The sequence below is a fragment of the Carassius carassius genome, chromosome 14, assembly GCF_963082965.1.
Source record: "Carassius carassius chromosome 14, fCarCar2.1, whole genome shotgun sequence".
Taxonomy (NCBI): domain Eukaryota; kingdom Metazoa; phylum Chordata; class Actinopteri; order Cypriniformes; family Cyprinidae; genus Carassius; species Carassius carassius.
Window position 1 is genome coordinate 4,915,929 of NC_081768.1, and position 21,416 is coordinate 4,937,344.

Consider the following 21,416-nt stretch of genomic DNA (forward strand, 5'->3'; position numbering starts at 1 on the left):
CAGAAGCAGGCTGGCAGATTATGTCTGGAGAGCTCTCAGTCAGCATGGAGACAAAGCAAGAGGTGAAAATTGGCTATCACTATGGCCGTTTTATATTTCGTATCAATGGCAGATTACAGTCATTACAGTGGACCGAGACAATCTAAGACAATCGTTTTAGGAATGCCAGAACACAGCATATATCTCTTTTTGGTATCTTATTTGAGAAAATGACTCCTGTTGAAATTTTGGGTCACACCATGAGGAGTTAACTGAGTTCATTGCACTATGAAAACATCCAATAAGATTAGTTTGATTATTCATAAAAAAAAAAATTAAAAAAAAAAGCAAACACACATCTGAATGCATGAATATATGACTGTCTACATTTACACATCAATGACAACGGTTTACTCTGGTCTCATGAGAAGTCGTCAATATGTATAAGATGACTAAATTATGACTTATGACATATTTTTACAATCAACATCTTAATGCATTAAACAATTTCACCAGTTTACAAATTATGAGTTGCCATTAGACTGTGTTGTACTTGACAGCAGTGTCAATATTCATATTTTAAAGAGCGGGTCATATGGGTTTTCGAAAAATAGCTCTTTTGCAGATTGTAACGTGAATGTAAACAGTCTGGAAAGTTGTTAATCAAAAAAAGTGCATGATAAATAAAGATACTATCTCGCAAAAGAAAGAGTCGACTGAACCACCTTAACGAGTTGTCATATTTTCAAATCTTCTGCCTGTTAATGATAAACATCACTACGTAATAGATTTGCATAATCCCCTCTTTGCTTGGTTTTTGTATAATATAGTTATCATAATTTGAATAAAAGCTTTATTTTTCCATGCTGCTAAGTACACACTGCAAAGTTATTCAAATGCCGGCCTGAATCTAAAATTGTGATGTTTCTTTATTTTACTACATTCATCTGATCCTTTCAATACAATGGTTTTGTAATTGAACAATATTTGTAGGTTAAGTTCTAATATTTTAATATCTTTTTATTATAATATTTTAATAATAAATTAACTAATATTGCTGAACTCTTTACATGTAGTTAAATTATATATATATATATATATATATATATATATATGAAGAGTTCAGATGCAAAAGCCTCTAAATGCCATCTGAAATTTTCATCTAAAGTTAGGATCTTTATCAGGCTCCTATATTTATGTTCAGTTATTTCACTTTAATAGCCTGGAAAAGGACCTGCACATAGCTATTAAAGTAAAATGACTCAACCTAAGCATAGGAGCTTGATAAAAATCCTAATTTTAGATGAAAATTTCAGATGGCATTTAGAGGCTTTTGCATCTGAACTCTTCATATATATATATATATATATATATAATTTAACTACAATAAAAGAGTTCAGCAATATTAGTTAATTAATTATTAAAATATTATAATGAAAAAATATTAAAATATTAGAACTTAACCTTCAAATATTGTTCAATTACAAAACCATTGTATTGAAAGGATCAGATGAAAGTAGTAAAATACTTGGACTCTTGGAACCTTGGACCTTTCAGGCTTGAACTGATGGTAAAACTAAGGACATTATTAACATTTACATTTACAATTATTTTGAAAGATGAAGCTCACGATTATGGAAAGGGGTGTTACATTTCTGACGAGTGCTTGCGGTGTTGTTCGGCCAGTCACAATGCACTGGGTCAGTTGGAGAATCAGAGCAGACTGCACTGGTAGAAGCAGGGACTTTGTAGAAAACGAAACGTTTGAGAGAGTCGGGGCATAAAGGACCTACAATACTGTACAGTATTTGAAAAATAATATGTTTTTTGAACATTAAAGCATGTCAACATAGTCTGTTTAACCAAATACACAAAATAATGATCTTTAAAAAAGCATAGGATCTTCATTGCATAGGATCTTTAAAATATGGATCTTTTAAATAAGAGTTTTACACACCGGTATATTATTGTGGAAACTTTTCCACACCCTTAAACATGATGCGGCTAACTAAATGTGACTGGTTGCTTTACCGGTCAGTCACGTGGCCTCTCAGGCAGGTCTTGGACCTTCAAAGTGACCAAAATACATCTTTCTTACATCGTGCCGTGTTTACTTGAAGTATGTCGGAGTCGGTTCTCTGTGGCCGGGGGTCGAAAAGGCATCTGATTTGATCAGGGAAAACCAAAGACCCCAGTTAGAACTGCTGTAATGGTGGTCAAAATGAAGAAAAGTTGCAGTGATATTGCCTGTAATTCAGTGCAAGCACAACATTTATTAGGATATATTGAGCCCTCGGGATACAGAGATAGCAGGGGATGGAGGGGTCAGAAAGTACCGGGTTCCTCTTCAAAGAGGATTGTGTGCTAGAACGTTCTGGAATCACTCAGGGAGATTAAAAGGAGAGTTTGGAGACAGAGAGAAAGGCTCTGTGAATCCACTGAACCTCTGTTGACTTTATAAATGTGATTGGATCTGCAGCGCAATTGGATTACAGAGCTCTTATTTCATTACGCATTCTCTTCTCTATTGTATTATTTCAGAAAGAGTTGGAAACAAGTCTAATAGCTTTTTAAACAGGTTCCTGTCAGTGGCGTTTTAAGCTGCTGTTATTTACCATGAGCGTCTCTGCTAGGCAATCGATCAGACGCCTTCATTTCAGCATTCTGCTGTCACTCTGAGATGAAGCTGTGAAATAGATTCGAGGACAGGAAGGTGGAAAACTGAATGAAAGCCGCATTTCTCCCCAGCATGGCTGGCCACAAGATAGCATTTGGTTTCTTTTCTGTTCTTCTGCCTTTAAATCTAACTGTAGCGACAGATCCATTAAGAGCTTGAGAATTAACTGAAATTCAGAGAGCTGTGAAAAACATAAGAGTGCAGCTATTTAACGTGAACCTGCTTCTGGCCTTGTGCTGCATTCTTGAACGCTCTGGCAGGTAATATCACACTCTCTGAACTGTCACAGAACAACTGGAGTGAAATTGGAGAGATCTGCAAAAAACCTCATTCCATTTCTAAATGCACTATTGATCACTGTTCCAACAGAACATTTAAGAGACTCAATATTTACAGACAGCATACTGTTTTGTTAAAAGGTGAACCTTATGATAATGACAGTGGATGCTGACAGTGATGGAATCACTCTCTTGGTAGATGGCTGTGTTTTTAGGTTTGGGCCAATGATGTGCATTTGCTTTGTCATAGATCGTTTCAAAAAATGCAGGGTGTAAGTTTATAATGATTCAAATGGTCCCTAGACTTGAGTCTGAAATTGTCCTCAAACTGTGCTCAGACTAAACAATTTGAACAACAGCATCAAATAACAAAAAGTCCAACTGCAGACCTAAACTGACCACCTTGATACAAAAAAAAAAAAAAACCTCTCTCATATACTTTGAACATAGGTTTTGCTATAGGTAGTTGTTCTTGCATTGCTAGGTGGTTACTAAGGTGTTTTGGATGAAAGCTAGGTCAAGTGTGATAAACACAGCTTGAAAGCTCGAAGAAAGGTTATAATCAAAAGTTCTGAAAATAGAATTATGCAAATGTATATAATATAAAGAATATTATGACAAATGACAAAACTGGAATACTGAGAAGGCCCTGTTTCTATGGTTCCTTTCTCTACTAAATACTCTAGGTCCATGTAACCCTGCATAATGCTACATCATGTTTAATACTATTCCTGGATACAAGTCATACACATAAATGTAATTATATTAAATTTATTTTATTAATACAAACCTCTTAGCCAGCACAAAGACGCCCTCGTCCTCAACGCCTTTCAACTTGCACGTGTCAGTGTTTATGAATAGATTAAATTAAACGGGACAAATTTAATCTTGATAATCTATGTATCATTATAAAGATCTAAGCCTCAAGCATCGACGACAGATCGCTGTTTTTCAATGGAAAGCTTATAAAGACTGTATTTGCTACATTTGTGTAAACAGTACAAATAAAAACATGAACATTAGAAACGCAGTACATACCAGATCCGTCGAAATAACGAGTCATAAACACATCCACAGCTGTAAATCCCGGTTTAGTTAGAAAGGTAAGGGTCCACTGAACGACATCTCATGAAGCACGTTTAGTCCAACGAAGCAATAACTTTGTAATATGGATCATAATTCCTTTGTTTACGTTTCAGTTCTTCAGCCATAGAACTGTTTGCGTCCGTTATGGAATAACTCACGGTCGGAAACTCCATCTTGGTAGTAAAAAAACGTTTTGCAGTGTACAGTGTCACAAACAGAATGAGGCGATCCACCGGAAAAAAGAATGAATGAAAGATAAGCGAAAGATAGTTTATTTGAATTTTGGCGCTCCCTCGTGACGCGTTGTGACGCACCTGTCAGCTGATGAAGGCGGGACTTATAGCGATCGTCTTTTTCTTTGTTTATTTTATTTTTTTTATATATGTGAGAGTGTGTTTTATGTTGAATGTGAATGTATCTGCATGATTCCCATCTGTTTGAGTGCAAATCAGTCCAAATCAGCTCGCTATTACTGTATGATCAAAGTGAACACGTCTATGTGAATAGAGAGAGTGGATTATTTACTTTATGGCACATTTGTGTTATTACCATCTGTATAAGTGGCAATCAGCACTTATTTGCATCATAATTCATTGTTAATGCTGCATTTCTAGCAATCTCATGATTTTCTGTAATTGGCAAACAAAGTTAAATCTTTTTTTATTTTTCTTATTATTCTTATTTTTCTTACTCCAATTATTCTTATTGTATTTTTCTAGTGCTCAAATAAATCACTTATATGATGTCTAAGTTTCTGTCTAGTGTTTTATAATAATAAAAAACTATGCAGTGGTATGTTTACTGACTAAATAGAAGCCTTCAATACTATTGGGAAATATATTTTTGTATATTTGGGGGGTGGGGGGTGTAGACATAGTCTCATACAAATATTTGCAGGAGTCTCATTTTTCATGATATCTTTTTCAGATTTGAAAAAGAGACTCATGAGACGTGGCTTTCAACCCATTACTTTTCTAGATTGCTCCAGGACTCATTTCTTGTATTTTTACATTAAATAAAAATAAATATTTAAGTGTGGTAAAAACAATTCAAGGCACTTTAGTGTCTATAACTTTTAATATTTTTGAGCATTATCAGATCTGGTTGATAAAAAGTAAAGCCCAAAGGGTCTTCTTTCCAAAGACACCAAAATTATGTTTGTAACACACTGAAGTAGGAAACTGTTACAATTATAGGCCTAAGTTAGGTAGAGCACTTTCAGCTGTGAGTCCCATAATGGGGGGTGCTGGCTAACAGGTTAAAACAAGGTAAAAAAAAAAAAAGCTCAAACAAACATCCTGACATCTCACAATAATGAGGAAAATTGAAAATAAGGTCATTAAATTCATGTTACAATGCATGCATAAATCAATCAATCAATCAATCATAATGCTCAAATAACTACATTTTCTAAATAATATATCACTTTGTGCATTTCCTTTTATTTTGGGTTGAACTGTGACATGTTTGTGTGTGATGTGTCCATAATGTCTATGTACAAGAAGGCATAAATCATAAATGAATATTTCACAACTACCCGCAGCACAAAGTAATCGCTCTGATTTAGCGTTATGTTAAGGGGGTAAACGCTGTAAGACCATATCGCTTTATGAATCAGTCTCGCATCTGGAGTAAACGCAGACCGGGGCACATAGAGGAGGTGATTTGTGGTTTGGTAAAGCTGCAGTAAGGAATTCATAATGAACTAATAGTCAGGAGAAGATGAAAAACAGCAGGGGAGATCCATTAAAGAGGGAACAATCACTGCTATTAGGATCATTATAATCAGCAAGCACATGTAATAAATGATAAACATCTTTTATCAGCATCTTTACTGCAGAGATAATGTTTGTTAGTTAAAAAGACAGGTGTTGGACACCACATCCAGAAGATAATGAAATCACAGGACTCATTATTTTGAGTTAAATGCTTGGGAAGGCTGGAAAAGTAGTGTACAATTACTGTAAATGAACTTGAGAAAATAGTAGATTATTATTATAATAAATAATTTTGTTGAGAAGATGCAATTATCCATCTATGTTAGACAAATCTCTTTTTTATTATTTATGTATTTATTTGTTTCTTTTAACTTTGAACAGAACTCGCATCGTGTGTGTGTGTGTGTGTGTGTGTGTGAGAGAGAGAGAGAGAGAGAGAGAGAGAGAGAGAGAGAGAGAAATTAAAGAAAGGAGAAAGACCAAACTCTGAGAGAATGTGGGAAAAGTAACAGGGGTCTTTAACTTTTAAAATGTCTCCAACATATCAGTGCAACCTTCATAACACCTGAATTCAGAGGCAAGCAGCATCTGTGGTGACAATCTCATAGTCCTGTCCCACTCCCAGAAGACTTTAAAAAAGTAATTCTGCAGATTGTCTAACCTGATACTTTTAAATTCCTGCAGACTTATTGAACAACCAAAACAACTGGAGTCACACCGGTACGCCTTGCACAAAATTCAACCACTCGCTCCTGCATCTCAAGCCATACATTTTTTCTCCAGTATTGTGCTATTCTGCTAAATCAGGATGTGAGTCACTCCTGAAAATATACCTCTATAAAACAATTTAGACCCTGTGTGTGTATCCTCCCAAAAAAAAGAAGCATGGAAGTGTGTAGCATAAGTTTCTAATGCAAATCACAGCTGACAAAGCTGATAAAGGACAAAAAAGAAATATAAAGATAGCTCCTACAATTGTATTCCAGAAGTTGTATGACAGCTTTGGGTGAGGAACACAACAAAATTTAAAACATTAGGCACAAATAATCTTCCCTTTCCTTCGTTAACATTGTAAACTTGAGTGCTGACATATCACATGCAGCACACAATATAGTCGTTCAAATATGTTCAAATACAATTGTATTCTTTGTTTATACATATATTTATATCTCGGTCACTCTGTTGTATAGTACTTCTTCTTGTATAGTAAAAAGAAAGTTTGTAAACAAAATGAGGGTGAGATAATATTGACCGAAGTTTCATAATTCGGCTGATCATAATCCCTAGCTGATCTGTGAAAGTGTTGTATTTTTGCCTTTGAGAGCCTGCATCTGACCTTGATTTGCCATGAATACTCTTTCTGCATCAGCCCCTCATCTTTTGATCGAGTGATGCCTCCAGCTACGAAGCAAGAAGATGGAGCAAAAAGACCGGAGAGAATGAAAAGCTTTTGATCCAGGAAATACCCCATCAGCTGGCAAAGTCACGGCTGACCGTACTGTGCATTTAACTATACAGTTTTCCACTGATTTAAGATCAAACTTTTACTAAAGCAGGCTGATGTGAACCACTGAAACAGAAATGACACCCCTTATCAGAGATAGGGGAAGGTTGGGTGAGCAGAAAAGGCTGCATCCTGTGATCTTTCTGGAGTTTTTGTGATTGGTGAACCACATGGCAATGTGATGCAATTAAGTTCCTTTCAGAGCAATCCTCTAATCCTCCTCTAGCTCCAATTTATTCCATAGAGTTACAAACCTCTGGTGCAAAGACTGCTACAATTTGTAATAAAGTACTTATCACTGGAATTGTCTAAATTTACGAGGTTCCTGCCAAGTAATCTTTTTTTTTATAAGTTTTTGCTGCTTTTCACTCAACTATTAATCTTAACTAAAGTTAGCACAGTTCACCCAAAAATGAAAATTATCCTATGGTTTACTCACCCTCAAGCCATTCTGTAGATGTCTTTCTTCTTTCAGATGAATACAATAAGAGTTATATTAAAAAAATATATAAAGCTTGGTTCTCGCTTAATATTGTTAGCGAATGGTGGTTGAGAATTTGAAGCCCAATAAAGTGCATCCATCCATCATAAAACATACCCCACGTGGCTCCGGGGGGTTAATAAAAGCCTTCTGAAGAGAATCAATGCATTTGTGTAGGAAAAATATCCATAATCTCTTGCTTCCGCTTACTGTCGTATGCGTGAGTGGCGTCCCAGCGGATGACGTAGGACATAGGCGTATCATGAGAAGTATTGAACACGGAAGCATAGAGGAGAGAGCAAAATAAAAACAAATCATGAATCGGAAGTACAAAACGAGGATTTGTAAAGATAATGTTGGAAGAGGACGGGTTTGGCTTAACTTTGCTGTGTAAACAAAAGTTCTCACAAGACTAGCATATTCTCTCGTGAATGCGTCCGACAGTTAGCGCTTAGCGGAAACTCTCACTCGGGGTGCTGCTGCTCTTACCTTCAGTCATGAATGCAGTGATGGACATCTGTCTTTCCTCTGTCAACTGATGTTTAGATTTCATGTGATTTCTCATCGTGGTGTTAATATTGTGATAGCGCAGTTTCCCTGATCAAAAGTAATTCCATTTTGTAAGATCATTTAGTAAGAATTTTGATCAAAGTATTTCCAAACTTTGCAAGGCATTCTGTGATCAAATACTCAAATACTCAAAAGCATCATCCACTGCTTTTAGTTATAACTGCTTATAATTTATCATGGATTACCTGCATTTAGGGCTAGCAATAAGCTTTTTATAATGCTATTTGAGCAAAAGTAACAACATCTATAACACAGTTGTTATCAGATTTCTTTGATGATTTCAAATATGAAATTTAATCCTAAGCTCAGTGAACAGTTGTAAAGAATTTGATGTTTCCCCATTCTGCACTTGAATGCCCGAGAGGCGTTTCAAAGATGGCCACCGAGTGACATGACTTGTCTTAAAGAGACTTTGATATCGCCCTCCGAATGGCACATCGTAGGGCAAAAAATCATGGGCACCATATTGAAGGGTCATTCCAAACTGAAGTGGTTAGAAGTGGCCACTTCAAAGGGTCCTTCGGAATGAAGGACTTCAGGCTCCCATGATCCTTTGTGCATATTCTTTGCATGATGACGGCGCCTCCGTGAGGCACGTGATGATGACGCAGAAGGGAAGTTCAGGAAACAGTTGTTTGATCCCCTACATCCTTCAACCCTTCAGAGGTCTCACTGTGGAGGGTAAACCCTTTGAAGGGATCAGGGCATAGGGATGAGCCCTTCTGAATGGAACTCAGGGGTAGCAGCAGAAAAGTTAAGTGACACCAATGCTGTAACTTGATTGGTTATCAAGGCTCACATGATCCAAATCGACCGTTACACTTTCTCTAGTAGTAGAACTGGTATTTCCCAATAATAAGGCCATGACTGAGAAACACGCTGTCATCTAGTCTGCAGTAAACAGTCCCTGACATTAATCTCTAAAGAATAGTTCCTTGTATCTCATCTTTATCTTGTTTCTATTATTACTGAAATCAAGACATTCTCATGTGACTGTGTGGGCAGGGCTATCACCCTGCAAATGGCTGCTTGTAAACATGTTTGTGTCTAATTAAGTCTTCATGGGTTCTACTTTATTGCACACAGATTTAATACTGCTTGTGGTAATTACAACTAGACTCCTGTTATGAATGTGTTTCATGCCTTAATTTAATTACATTTATTAATCAGTGCTAGAGAGCAAAAAGAGCTGCAGAGAGAGAGCCGAAGAAGAAAATATAGAGCCAGGAAGAAAATATGGGTTGATGGGGGTGTTTATTTGTTCTAGCTTATGTAGAGGGATATTGCATTGTGCTTTGCTGCCCATAATTGGATCTGATAATGATGAATTATGGAACTTTCCAGGAGATAAAACATCGTCTGGGCGCTTATATGAAGCTTGGGCAACATCAAAATGAGAGGTGTGAAACAGCCACCCCCCCTCAGTGAGTGAAGGTGGGGGGCCTTGGTGGCCTTTCACCATCAATTACTTTTATTTCTCTCAAGGAATGATGTCTATAAACAATACTGCAGTAGCTGCACAAAGTCAGATTAGGGATAAAAACTGGTTATGTTTAAAGTAATAAGGAAGAAGGGTGTTTAGTGGATAGATTGAGTTCACACAGCCTGTAAAAATATATATTTTTTAAAAATACTTTTGAGACACTTTAGTCACATTTAAAAGTGTGCAAATGTTATTTCAACAGATAACACAATATCAATCAGTATTTATTTTAAAGAATGACAGCACAATTACACTTATTTAGCAATCATAAAAAACATTATAAAAAAAAAAATATTTTTAAATTATATTAGAAAATATTTTTTAAATTATTTTAGAAAATGTATAGATCTGGACCTAAAACAGAAATAAAAGTTAGATACATCAATGACCTGAAAAACATTACAAAATCTAAATAATTATATTAAAAAATATATATAAATATTTAAATATAAATGTAAATATGCCTAAAATAAATATTTTTTTATTTTCTTATTGGATAGAACATTCCAGGGAAGTACAGACTGAGAGAGCCTGTATGATGATTTAGGAACAGTAAATACATGATTATTAATATTTAAAAATAACTGCATCTTAAAAATGCTTTAAAAGGTTTATGATCATGCAAAACATTGTATTTGTGATTTCATATAAGGCTTATTTATTTTGTTACATTCCTCAAGAGGGCAGCAGAGAAACACAAAGTGCACTCAGCACACTGGTGGATTTCACGAATCACGGAACTTGACTCTCCTCTACTGTTCATTCAAAAAACGATTTTCCATTACAGCTGGATTGTTTCCTGAACATAATCTAAAGATAATCTGCAGGTCTGTGCATTAAAGTGTGTGACGAATACAGTGAAGACAAACAAATTCATTTTACATTTCACTGAGCACAGATTTTTTTTCTCTAACACTTTTCATAATTAAGACAAAAGAGCGCCCTTCAGAAACATCTGAATTTGAAGCTTTAGAATACTAGCTGACTATATTGCAGTAATTTAAAAAGCATGTCGCGTGATCTCATAATGTTGGGACCGGTTAATAATAAATATGGTTATTTTTCTGTTGTTATTTTAATTTTGTGCAAAACGTCTGAACAGTCTGATTATAGGCTACCACAAGTCAAATAGAGATGTTAAAAATATCTGCAGTTAGTGTGCTTTCATTACACTGAAAATACAAGGGCTCAAACCTAGTGGTTTTAAGTTTGGTCTTGTCCCAAATGTTCCACTGCACATGACTTTCCACAATGGTGGCCCATTTGTTATTTTAAGAAAACCAAATGTATTTACAATTCACATTTACAATATCTGTATTAGTGTCAGAAGAGCTGTAATAGTGCAATGTCTTGTTTTTTTCTTGGCAAATTAAAGAATGAATGTCTTGTTCTTCTGTCAAGTAAACACAAGAGGCCGGTAGCAGCCCATCACCCATCAAAGATCATGGTAAACAGACATTAAAGGGATAGTTCACCCAAAAATCAAAATTATGTCATTAATAACATTAATAACTGTGTGTACAGTATACTGTCCATGTCCAGAAAGGTAATAAAAACATCATCAAAGTAGTCCATGTGACATCAGAGGGTCAGTTAGAATTTTTTGAAGCATCGAAAATACATTTTGGTCCAAAAATAGCAAAAACTAATAGCAAAAACTACTAAACTATTTACTCAAACAGTACACTGACTGAACTGCTGTGAAGAGAGAATTGAAGATGAACACCGAGCCGAGCCAGATAACGAACAAAAGACTGACTCGTTCTCGACTCATTACTGTGAATCCATGTATTTTCTGAAACGATGATGTCTTCAGCCCACGTCTCGCCCCTAATCAGACACCACTACATCACGTAACGGCAACAAAAACATGAACAAACACTGAACGATTGTCTTTTTATTAACCAACATTAACAGATTAATAAATGTATTGTTCCATGTTCGTTTGTGTACCACGCGCAAGGTTTATGAGCATAGTCCATGTCTTCTCCGTTTTAAGTGTATCTCTGTGGCAGAATTACAGCGCCACATGCTGGTCTGACGTGTATACTACATCATTTTGTGGTTTTGTGGACGCGGATATTTCTTGAGATGAGGAAAAAAGATCAGATTGAGGTAAGCTCCGTCTCCGTGTGGACGGGGCCGAAGAAGTAACGGGTACTTACGGTTATAGATAGAAATGTAGCGGAGTAAAGAGTACAATATTTGCCTCTCAAATGTACTTGAGTAAAGTCATGAGTACTCCCCAAAAATTATACTCGAGTAAAGTACAGATCCCTCAAAATTGTACTTAAGTACTGTACTCATGTAAATGTACTCCGTTACTGTCCGGGTCTGGTAATAATGCAATTTTATTGCAGATTTGGCAATGACCAAAGTCATAAAAAATTGACCAGGCCTCTTTTCAATAATAAAACTAACCTGTTTTTTCTTGATGTCCATATCTATTTGAAAGTAGGCTACTAAGCATTTTGTGACCTCTCTTCTGAGCTCCTGAAGAAGCCCAGCATCTCTTTCTCCACTCATGTCCTCATGTTAATCTTGAGTGCCTATAGAGTGGTTACATCCTTCATATCTCCAAAAATTCTTTAGTTTTATCATATTTATAAAAGAAAGATACAGCTTTCCGATTCTCTCCGGAAACAGCCGAGCCCCTGGAGGCGTGACGTGGGCGGAGCTAAAGAGTGATGAGCACTAGCACAATGAAGCACAATGAAGCGCCGCTCCAGTTGATGTGGAGAGGTGTCTATATAAGGAGTTCCACCCTTCATTACGTCATGTATCGAGAAAAAAAAAGACATTCCGAAACTTGTAAGAGGTTCTTGTCAGATCAAGCCACTTGAAAGGTATATCTGTAGTGGGTAGTGATATCATATCCCAGATGAAACGGCACTGTTTTTGAAAGATCATTATCAGGTTCCAATTGCTCTTGAATTAATAGAGGCCTTTTCTATCTGGTCTTTGTTTAAACATCAATAAATGTGAATTGTTACCCATTAAAGACTGTGTGTTACAACAAAATGCTAATATTCCAGTAAAGGATTCTTTAACATACTTGGGAATTGTTATTTACGAAAGATCAAAAATCTAGGTGCAAAGATTAATTTTGAATCTATTCTTCAGAAGACCAAGGTAAAGTTGAATAATTGGGTTTTAAGTTGTTATCCCTGAAAGGTAGAGTTTTCTTGTGTAAAGCAGAGGGGCTGTGAAAATTATTCAGATACTTCCCTCCCTCTGTTTCTAAAAAGATGTGCAAAGCTGGTGATACTGCTTTATTTCATTTTCTGTGGAGGAACAAAACACATTACAATAGGAAATCTACAATAATAAATAGGATATATGAATCAGGATGACTGAACTTTCTTGATATCTAAATAACACCTTTAAAATTAATTGGATTAGACATTTTACCCTTAACCTAAATTCTTGACCTAATTTAGTTTTTTTTTTAATTAGGTGGTCTTGGATTTCTCTTTATTTGTTTATTTGCAATTACAAAATTTATCACATTCCTTTAAGCTTATCCTGCTTTCATAAACATATGTTGCTGGCTTGGTCTGTATTGTATAATCATATATTTTCTCACCATAGGTGCCTAATTTGGAACAATTACAATATATTATATAAAAATAAATCATTATGGTTTTCAGCAGACACAATACAAGTTAGTCAATTATTAAATCAAGTAGGCATGTTATTCTGAGTTTTTAGCTTTGTTTTGCCCATGTAAATATGAATGTTAACAAAACCATCCGTGCCTTACTTCCAAAAAAAAAAACATTGTTTCTTCTCCAAACTGTATAATTTATTGGAACAGATTAGTTATAGGTTTATTATGGAAGGCCATCTGGACCTTGCCAAACAAATACCTATTGGTAAACAAAGTCAAGGAAATAACCTTAAAAACTTTACATAGATACTACCCAGTAAATCATTTCTTGTTAAATTTAAAAATGATATTGTTTTTAATTGTTCTTTTCATAAGATGATGACTATTTATTTTGGCATTACTTTTATGTAAAAAAATGTTTAGAAAGATTTGACTATATTTATAATTGATATTGACCCCACTTTTTCTGTGTGCTTAGAACGTTTTCTTTGGTTTACTAATATCCCTTCAAATAAAAGGAAAGAATACTACATTACATCATACTACTACATCATATTCATAAGTGTAAGTACAGTGAAACCAATCCTTTATTTTTGGTTCTTGAAAAATAAATGTAAAATTTATGTTGAGAATTTTTTTTTTACATTATAAGAAAGCAATTAAGATTGTAATTTGTAAGTCCTTTAATATGTCTACATAATGTTTAGCCCACTACACCTGGCTGTATGTGTATTTGGTATACATATCATTATAATTTTTATTTTTGCTTTTTGTTTGTGTCTTATGTTTTCATGAGTATTGTAGTACGAACTGTATACTTTAGAATTTTTGTAAGTTTAATAAATAAATAAATAAACAATTGTAAGACACCCGGAAGTGAGTATTTGGCCCATAAATACTCTGCAATACATCACAATTTATTAACCTTCTATGTGTGTTTTCAGGTTCTACTTTGGATGTGGAAATTTTCAGGATAGTGCTCACACCAGGTTATTTTCTGATCTACTGGTTTATATTCCTGATCTACAAGAAGTGGGAAGCTTTATTCTCGGGACACTCATCAGGAGGATCAGAATAGCGGTGCCATTTTCCTTTGAAATTATAAATAAAAATACATTCCTAGTCAAAAATAAATAAATAAAAATATTCATATGAAACATTAAAGTCATTATCCACACCTTTACACCTAAAGAAATAAATCATATTTTGCATTATTTATTAAATGCATAATAAATAAATATGTAATAAGACACTTAAAGACGAATTTTGGTGTAATTTCTGTCACTGTGCCACTGCTGTATGAAAGTTTTTGTATAAACATGGAAAATCATAAAAGTTCAAGGAGTTTGTGGTAGTAAGTGTTCATGTTTTCGTAAGCTTCAGTTTCTGGTCTATTGTGTAAAGGACACAAGAGGGCAGCAGCAGTCCATCATGAGAACAGAGATGATTTCTCTGCAGCCCTGTGAGAAAGAAGAATGAAATCTGCCATCTGTCACGTTTCTGCATCACAAACAAAAATTAAATGTATCATTTTTCAGACACAAAAAATATTTATGCAACATGAATATTTATACAAAATGATAATATCTAATAGTTTGAGATTTCAAGAATGCATGAGTACTGTACTAAGATAGATCATTTAATCTAATGTACTTTTAGCAGAGAACTAATCCTGAATTAAAAACTAAGCAAATTACCACAGACAAAAAATGGCCAGTCGTGGACTGAAGATGTTTATTTGGTGTACATTGAAAATGTAAACCTAGCAAACAAAACCTGGTGACCTAGAACAAAGTTTAATATGAGTAACGGCAATCTGGCTGCTCTAATTTCAGCTTTCTAAAAAAAAAAAAAAAAAAGAAAACAAAAAAAAAAGGAAAATCTTGCTCTGCAGACGCAGACACGTTACTAACAAATGAAGACCTGAAACATCATTCTGTAGTGTTGGAAAAACAATTTCAAAAGTGCTTCTAATGTGTTAAGAAGAAAAAAAAACGGCATATTGTAAATGCTTGGGCAGTAAAAAGTAGATACACAGCATATTGTGTTAAAATAAGAATATCTGACAAAATATATTTTGTTTAAAAAACTTTGATAGGTGAGACTACACTTAAAGCATCTGTTAAATGGTGTTTATATATTATCATACGTGTCCATATTGCACAAGAGTCGTTGGAAAACTTGGTCCTCCCCTTGGCGCAGACAGAGTGGTTGTAAGTAAATCTAGTCTGTCTCGACAGGGAATAGAAGCAAAAGATTGAATAGAAATCATACAAGTATCTTAGAGTACATGTAAGACTGAATAACACACAATACTTGGTTTGTTCGGCCTGCAGCATGGTGTCATTTCACTGGTCCGTTGATTCATACAACAATTTGGCAGCCTAGAGACAAACAGGGAATAGAAAACATAATATTATGTAATATTGAAAAATCCTCTCTTAATTATGACTAGGGCTGTGTGATACCAGGGACAGAATAATGTGGGAAGGTATTATGCTGATTAATATTACCACTGCTGTGATAACATTATTAACAGGTTTCGCTGCTGATTTGAAATATATTACTTAAAATAATATTTAAAATAACAGTTTTGGAGATTTTCTTCCTATTCAAACAGAATATACATAAGGCTGACTTGCCTTAAATTGACTTATTTTTTTTAGAGACTTATTTAATTATATTATAAGATTTAGAATATATTCACAATGCTTTTGCTAGGAATATGAAATAAAAAAATGAATAAATGCAATTACTGCAGTTATATCTAAGGTATGCTTTTTTATTATTTTTTGTAGTGCACTCCTTTCTTCACACCTACTTTATGCATTGCTGCAAGCCAGGCAGACGCGATGCGCTTGTCATCGGCAGTGTCCATGTGGAGCTGCTGTAGGTTCTGAGATCCTGGTGGCTTGTATTGAAGCACCATGCCGCTGGCTCGAAGAGAACCCCCTAAAAACAGGTCAAAGGTCAGTGGTGGGGTTGGACACAAAGATATGGGTTTATCAGATCTTATTCACATAATGTGACAGTAACGTGGTGCTTAAGTGCAAGTTGCAACTGTATTATATTCAGCAAACATAAATCATGGATAAAGAATGAATAGCATGATGTCTTGAACACCAGAAGTCTGAGGGACCATCACAATAAACATGCACATGCAGCCATCCATTAGACTGCCTTGCTTTGACACTGTTACTTACAGCCATGTCACAGGAAATGAGTGCATGCAACGTTACTTACATCGTATGAAGGGAACAACAAGGAAAAACAAACTAAAACGCATATATTTTAGACGAGGAAGAAGAAAAATAAAAGAGAGATAAAGAGGAAAGCTGACCTTCAGATATTTGACTGTCCAGCAAGCTCGTGTATGAGCATATATCTTTCTCTTAACGCAGAAGATAACCAGGAAATTAAAGAAAAGAAGAGAACATTAAAAGGAAAGAAATAGAGTGTATTCAAGTGTATGTATGCATCATACAAAGCTTATATAATACGTTTTTGAAGTTAGGTAACATATAATTACAAAATCTAAATGGCATTTATGTGTGAATTTGAGGTGAACTGACTTCATACATCCCTTTAAAAATCACCTGGAAGTTTTAAAGTCACAGCAAAAAAAAAATACTCAGAAATGTTAATTAGTTTAGAGAAAGGTTTGATAATTTATGTCTAATGCAGTGCCATTCTTAAGTGTCCCAAAAAATGACTGGGGCCAAAGTATATTGTTTATATATCAGTTGTATAGAATAAAGTTCACTCAGTACTACAGATCAATGTTAATAGCCATCAGCAATCAGTTAAAGCAGAAATCAGTGCAGCGGTTGTATATTTATGCGAGTATCTGAAAATTAAAGTGTCTTATGTGAAGCTTTCAAAGAATCTCTCTCTTATCATATTATCAGTATCAGATCAGTTCATATTGTCCATCTAAAATATTATATTAACAAAATAAATCTCAGCTCATAATATTATATATTCCTTTATAACATGCAAGAATATCTACTAGTCCAGATTCATGCTAAAACCTCACTTTCTTCTGAAACAGAATCGAGGCACTAAAAGTCTTTATGGATTAGTATTACAGGAAGTTCTGAGCATCTGGAATGCACCAGGAAAATATGTCCATTATAAGTAATTTATGACAATCTAATAGGAAGACTTAATGATGCTCTATAAAAGTGGCCAGTGTGTTTCCGAGACAGACTCAGTACTCGCTAAAACAACCATCTAGATTACTGAGGACAGCTAATAAGTCTACCTGGATTGATTTGTTTAGCAACAGTGCTTTTAAATTGATTCAATCAAATTTAAAAGCTTCCGCAAAAATATCAAGCAGCACTCTTTTCAACATTTATACTCAAATAGAAAACAGTTATTTTAGATAATCCGTTCTGACTGCATTTTAAATGCAGCAAAAGCAGCTTTGGCTAGCACGGTGATTCTTTCAAAGGTATTTTAAAAACTGTATTGACCTTTTTAAGAGTAGTTTAGGTTGCTTTGTATAAAAGCATTGATCAGATGCATAAAAGTAATGTCATGTAACTTTTCAGAAAATGTTTTTTGGCTAGTGTCAAGAGAATAGTTTAAAAAACAATGCTTGTATTGCTGTGAAACGTTTGTCCACGTAGAGCCTCACCTCCTGGGGTCGAGCCCTCAGTCAACACCTGCATAGTGGAAATACGAGAGAGCTCCACTTCAAAATGACTCTCACCATCTAGGAAGAGATATCTGAGAGGGAAAAAGAGAGAGAGAGAGAGAGAGAGAGAGAGAGAGAGAGAGAGAGAGAGAGAGAGAGAGAGAGAGAGAGAGAGAGATTCAAGACAGGATAGGTCACATTTAAAGAGGTACATTTGTGGGTTCTTACATGCATACCTGTGATTATTGGACAAACGGCAGACCATGGTCTCTGATTTCTCTGAGGAATCCACTCTGACCAGGAAAGTTCCTCCTACAGTGCAAGGTTATAAAAGGCTGTAAGGTCATGGGTGGAAAGACTTTTTAATGTATTTGAAAACATCTTCTACATAAATAAAAAAGCTCATCACACTACATTAATAAACATCTTCATACTACATTAATAAACATCTTCATACATCAATGTTTGCAGGTAAAATAGTACTAATATATCAGGTATTCCTAGTTGAGATCACAGAACAATGTGTTTGTGATTAACCCGATTCCATCAGAACAACCTTTCCCAAACACACACTCATGCAAACACAGTGACTAAATACCAGAAGCAGTTTAGTTGAGTCGCAGGTAAAGGATTACTCATTAAGTCAGTGAACACTAAAGTAAATTACGTAACATGCATACACTCTCCATGGCCTTTGCTTATCAAAATCATAAACTTTAATGAGTCTGCGAATGGAAAAGTGGGTATAAGTGTGTCAGTGGTTTTAAGTTAAAAGCATTTGAGTGTGTGTTTGTTCAACCCACCGGCAGTGAGCACTTTAAGCTGTTTGTCGTAAAACTCCACCTCTTTCTGTGAGATGAGGCTGCACTCCACACACTGCCTCACCGGATCCACAAAACACATCCTGGGAAGAGCCACTTTCTGACTGCAGCATTTATCACAGAAACACCGACCGCAGCGCCGGCAGTGATGCTGACGTACACAGAAGAAACACTTAGTGCTTTAAATCCAACACAATTCAATCAAACACACAACTGCGACAGTACAAGAATGAAAATTCTCTCATCATTTACTCAAAAAAATTGTCAAATGACAAATGTGAAATTCTATTTTTCCATCAATATATCCCATTTGTTACCAGATTTTCTAAAGTTATTCACAAGGACCAACAATAAAACTAGGACATCCACTTATGAGCAACAATACAGCGACTTGTCAAATTCAAATTAAACGGGGACTCAAGCTGTCACTTGAAATTACTCCTGACACATGATGAGTCAGCTTACCTTTCTGGTGATGAAGTCGAACTTAGTGTCACACTGCATACATTTGGGGCACTAAGAGAGGATAAGAATGAAAAATAACCTACATTCTTTAATTGCCTTTATAACACAAACTCTACATCTTGCACAAGTCAATAACATTTCATAAGAAAGTTGTGGCAAAACATCCGTTTTGGTAATGTTATCTGACACCAACTGCAGCAATCCAAACCAGACTGTTTAAACAGAAAAAATAAAAACCTCCTGTCTGAACACAATTTGATGTCTAAGCATTTAATACATAATCTTGCAAACACAGCCCCTAATAGCATGAGCAGCTATGTCAGTAATTAACATGCTTACATAATATAGTACACATTTGTGTTCCTCCCACGAAGATCAATATACATAACAATTTTCAGTGAGGTAAATTGTTTGCTAAACCCATGTAAAGTTATTTCCAATCTTCTATCTAGACCAAGTAAAGCATTGTAAAACTTGGTATGTATCACATTAATGAGGTCAACAGTGCCTGTCCAACTTTTTCAGCCGCCTTGTTTCAGTGCGTTATTTGTCATAGAGCTTTTTTTTTTTTAAATAAAATTTCATTTTTGTTTAATCACACCATTACAAACTTTGATTTGAAGGGTAAAAAAGTATGAGAAAACTGGACCGTGTCTGTTACCCATTGACTTTCATAGTATCCATTGCTATCAGCAACTGCTTGGTTACCAACATGCTTCAAAAGAAAAAAAAAAAATAATAATAATAATTGTTCAACAGGAGAATGAAACTCATAAAGGTTTGGAACGACATAAGGGCGAGTCAATGATGACATAAAAAATAAAAAAAATCGAAATATACTATATAAGATTAACAAGTGGGCGTGACCTAATATTTGACAGTCGCTTTTCGGCCATACAGAAACATTGCACAAAGTTTGTTTCATGACAAACGGCCCAAATTTTAAACATTTACCCATATGGAGAGTTTAGATTGGGGTTGCCCAGAGTCGGGGATGTTCGCATTCTGAAATCCACAGCTATGCATTCATTTACATGCATCTGAGATCAAATCTGTTCCAAAGATCCAACTCTGGTAATCTTTATTTGTTTATAACACCATCTGAGAAACTTACAAACATATTTTCCACTGGCTCTTGGTGCCTTGAGCAAACAACGCCCAAAGACAGAGACTGACCAACCACGGCATCATCATAGCCATAATCTATGATCAATATTCATTACCTCTTTGTCCGGAACCCACTGCGGCTCGTCCAGGGAGAACGGACTGTTGAAAGCGCCGTTCTCCGGCAGCATGCGGAGTCCGCTCGGGCTCCGGACCAGCTTCTTGCCGTCAGGCACCGCGGACATGTTTGTGTGTATGAGTGCGCAGCTGCTGCTGTGGAGAAGAACAGCACAGACATCAGCAGCACTGCCAGTCACACACACACACCTTCAGCATAAGAGTCCTTCATCTCACCAGAATAATAACAATGATAGCTTAAATATTAGCATGGAAATAAGCTATTTCTAAATCCTTACAGTGTTTTGTATTGTGGCCTGAAAAAATATTTAGTATATTATTTTTAAAAAATCTGAATGCCAAAATTATTCAGATTAAAGCAAAGTGAAACATTCAAATAAGCCAATACTAAAAAATTTTTTTTTTATTTTAGATATACCTTATATCTGTAAATCACCAACTGTGATTTACAAAGTTGACGGTACACAGCACGCACACAGCGAACGTATAAAAGTCCCTGATTTTATTATAAGAGTCCTCTTGATTTTTATTATTATTATTATTATTATTTTTTTTAATTATTATTATTATTATTATTGTTAACAATGAAAACAATAATTTACACAGAAATGTGTGACATTTTCAGAGAACTGTGCATGCTCCGGCTTTCATGGTCCTGTCCATTTTTATATTTCTTTCTTTTTTTTTTCTTTTTTTTTACAATTCTCAACGCTTTTAAAATCTACAATAAAAGGAAATATCAGTATAAAATGTAATTGAAAATATTTGTATGTATTTTATTTATTTATTATTGTTATTATTTGTAAATTTGCCGGGGTCTGATGTGCGTTGGTAGAAATTATCAGTGATCTCAGTGTTTG

At 35.1% G+C, this 21,416-nt stretch overlaps 1 protein-coding gene across 2 annotated transcripts; it reads right to left on the minus strand.

Annotated features, from left to right (window-relative positions):
- Positions 1-15,707: 15,707 nt before the first annotated feature.
- Positions 15,708-20,723, minus strand: LOC132156480 (zinc finger FYVE domain-containing protein 21-like). 2 transcript variants are annotated; one of them, XM_059565462.1, is made up of 8 exons: positions 20,538-20,723; positions 19,315-19,365; positions 18,832-19,000; positions 18,265-18,340; positions 18,029-18,120; positions 16,727-16,777; positions 16,208-16,338; positions 15,708-15,770 (listed from the first exon to the last, which is right to left on the minus strand). In XM_059565462.1, exons 1-8 carry the CDS (start codon positions 20,661-20,663, stop codon positions 15,735-15,737), a joined length of 732 nt encoding a protein of 243 aa, XP_059421445.1. In that variant the 5' UTR covers positions 20,664-20,723; the 3' UTR covers positions 15,708-15,734. The 2 variants fall into 2 exon arrangements, with proteins under 2 accessions (XP_059421445.1, XP_059421446.1); XM_059565463.1 differs by lacking the exon at positions 16,727-16,777 and having other exon boundaries at positions 20,538-20,721.
- Between the last annotated feature and the right edge of the window lie 693 nt (positions 20,724-21,416).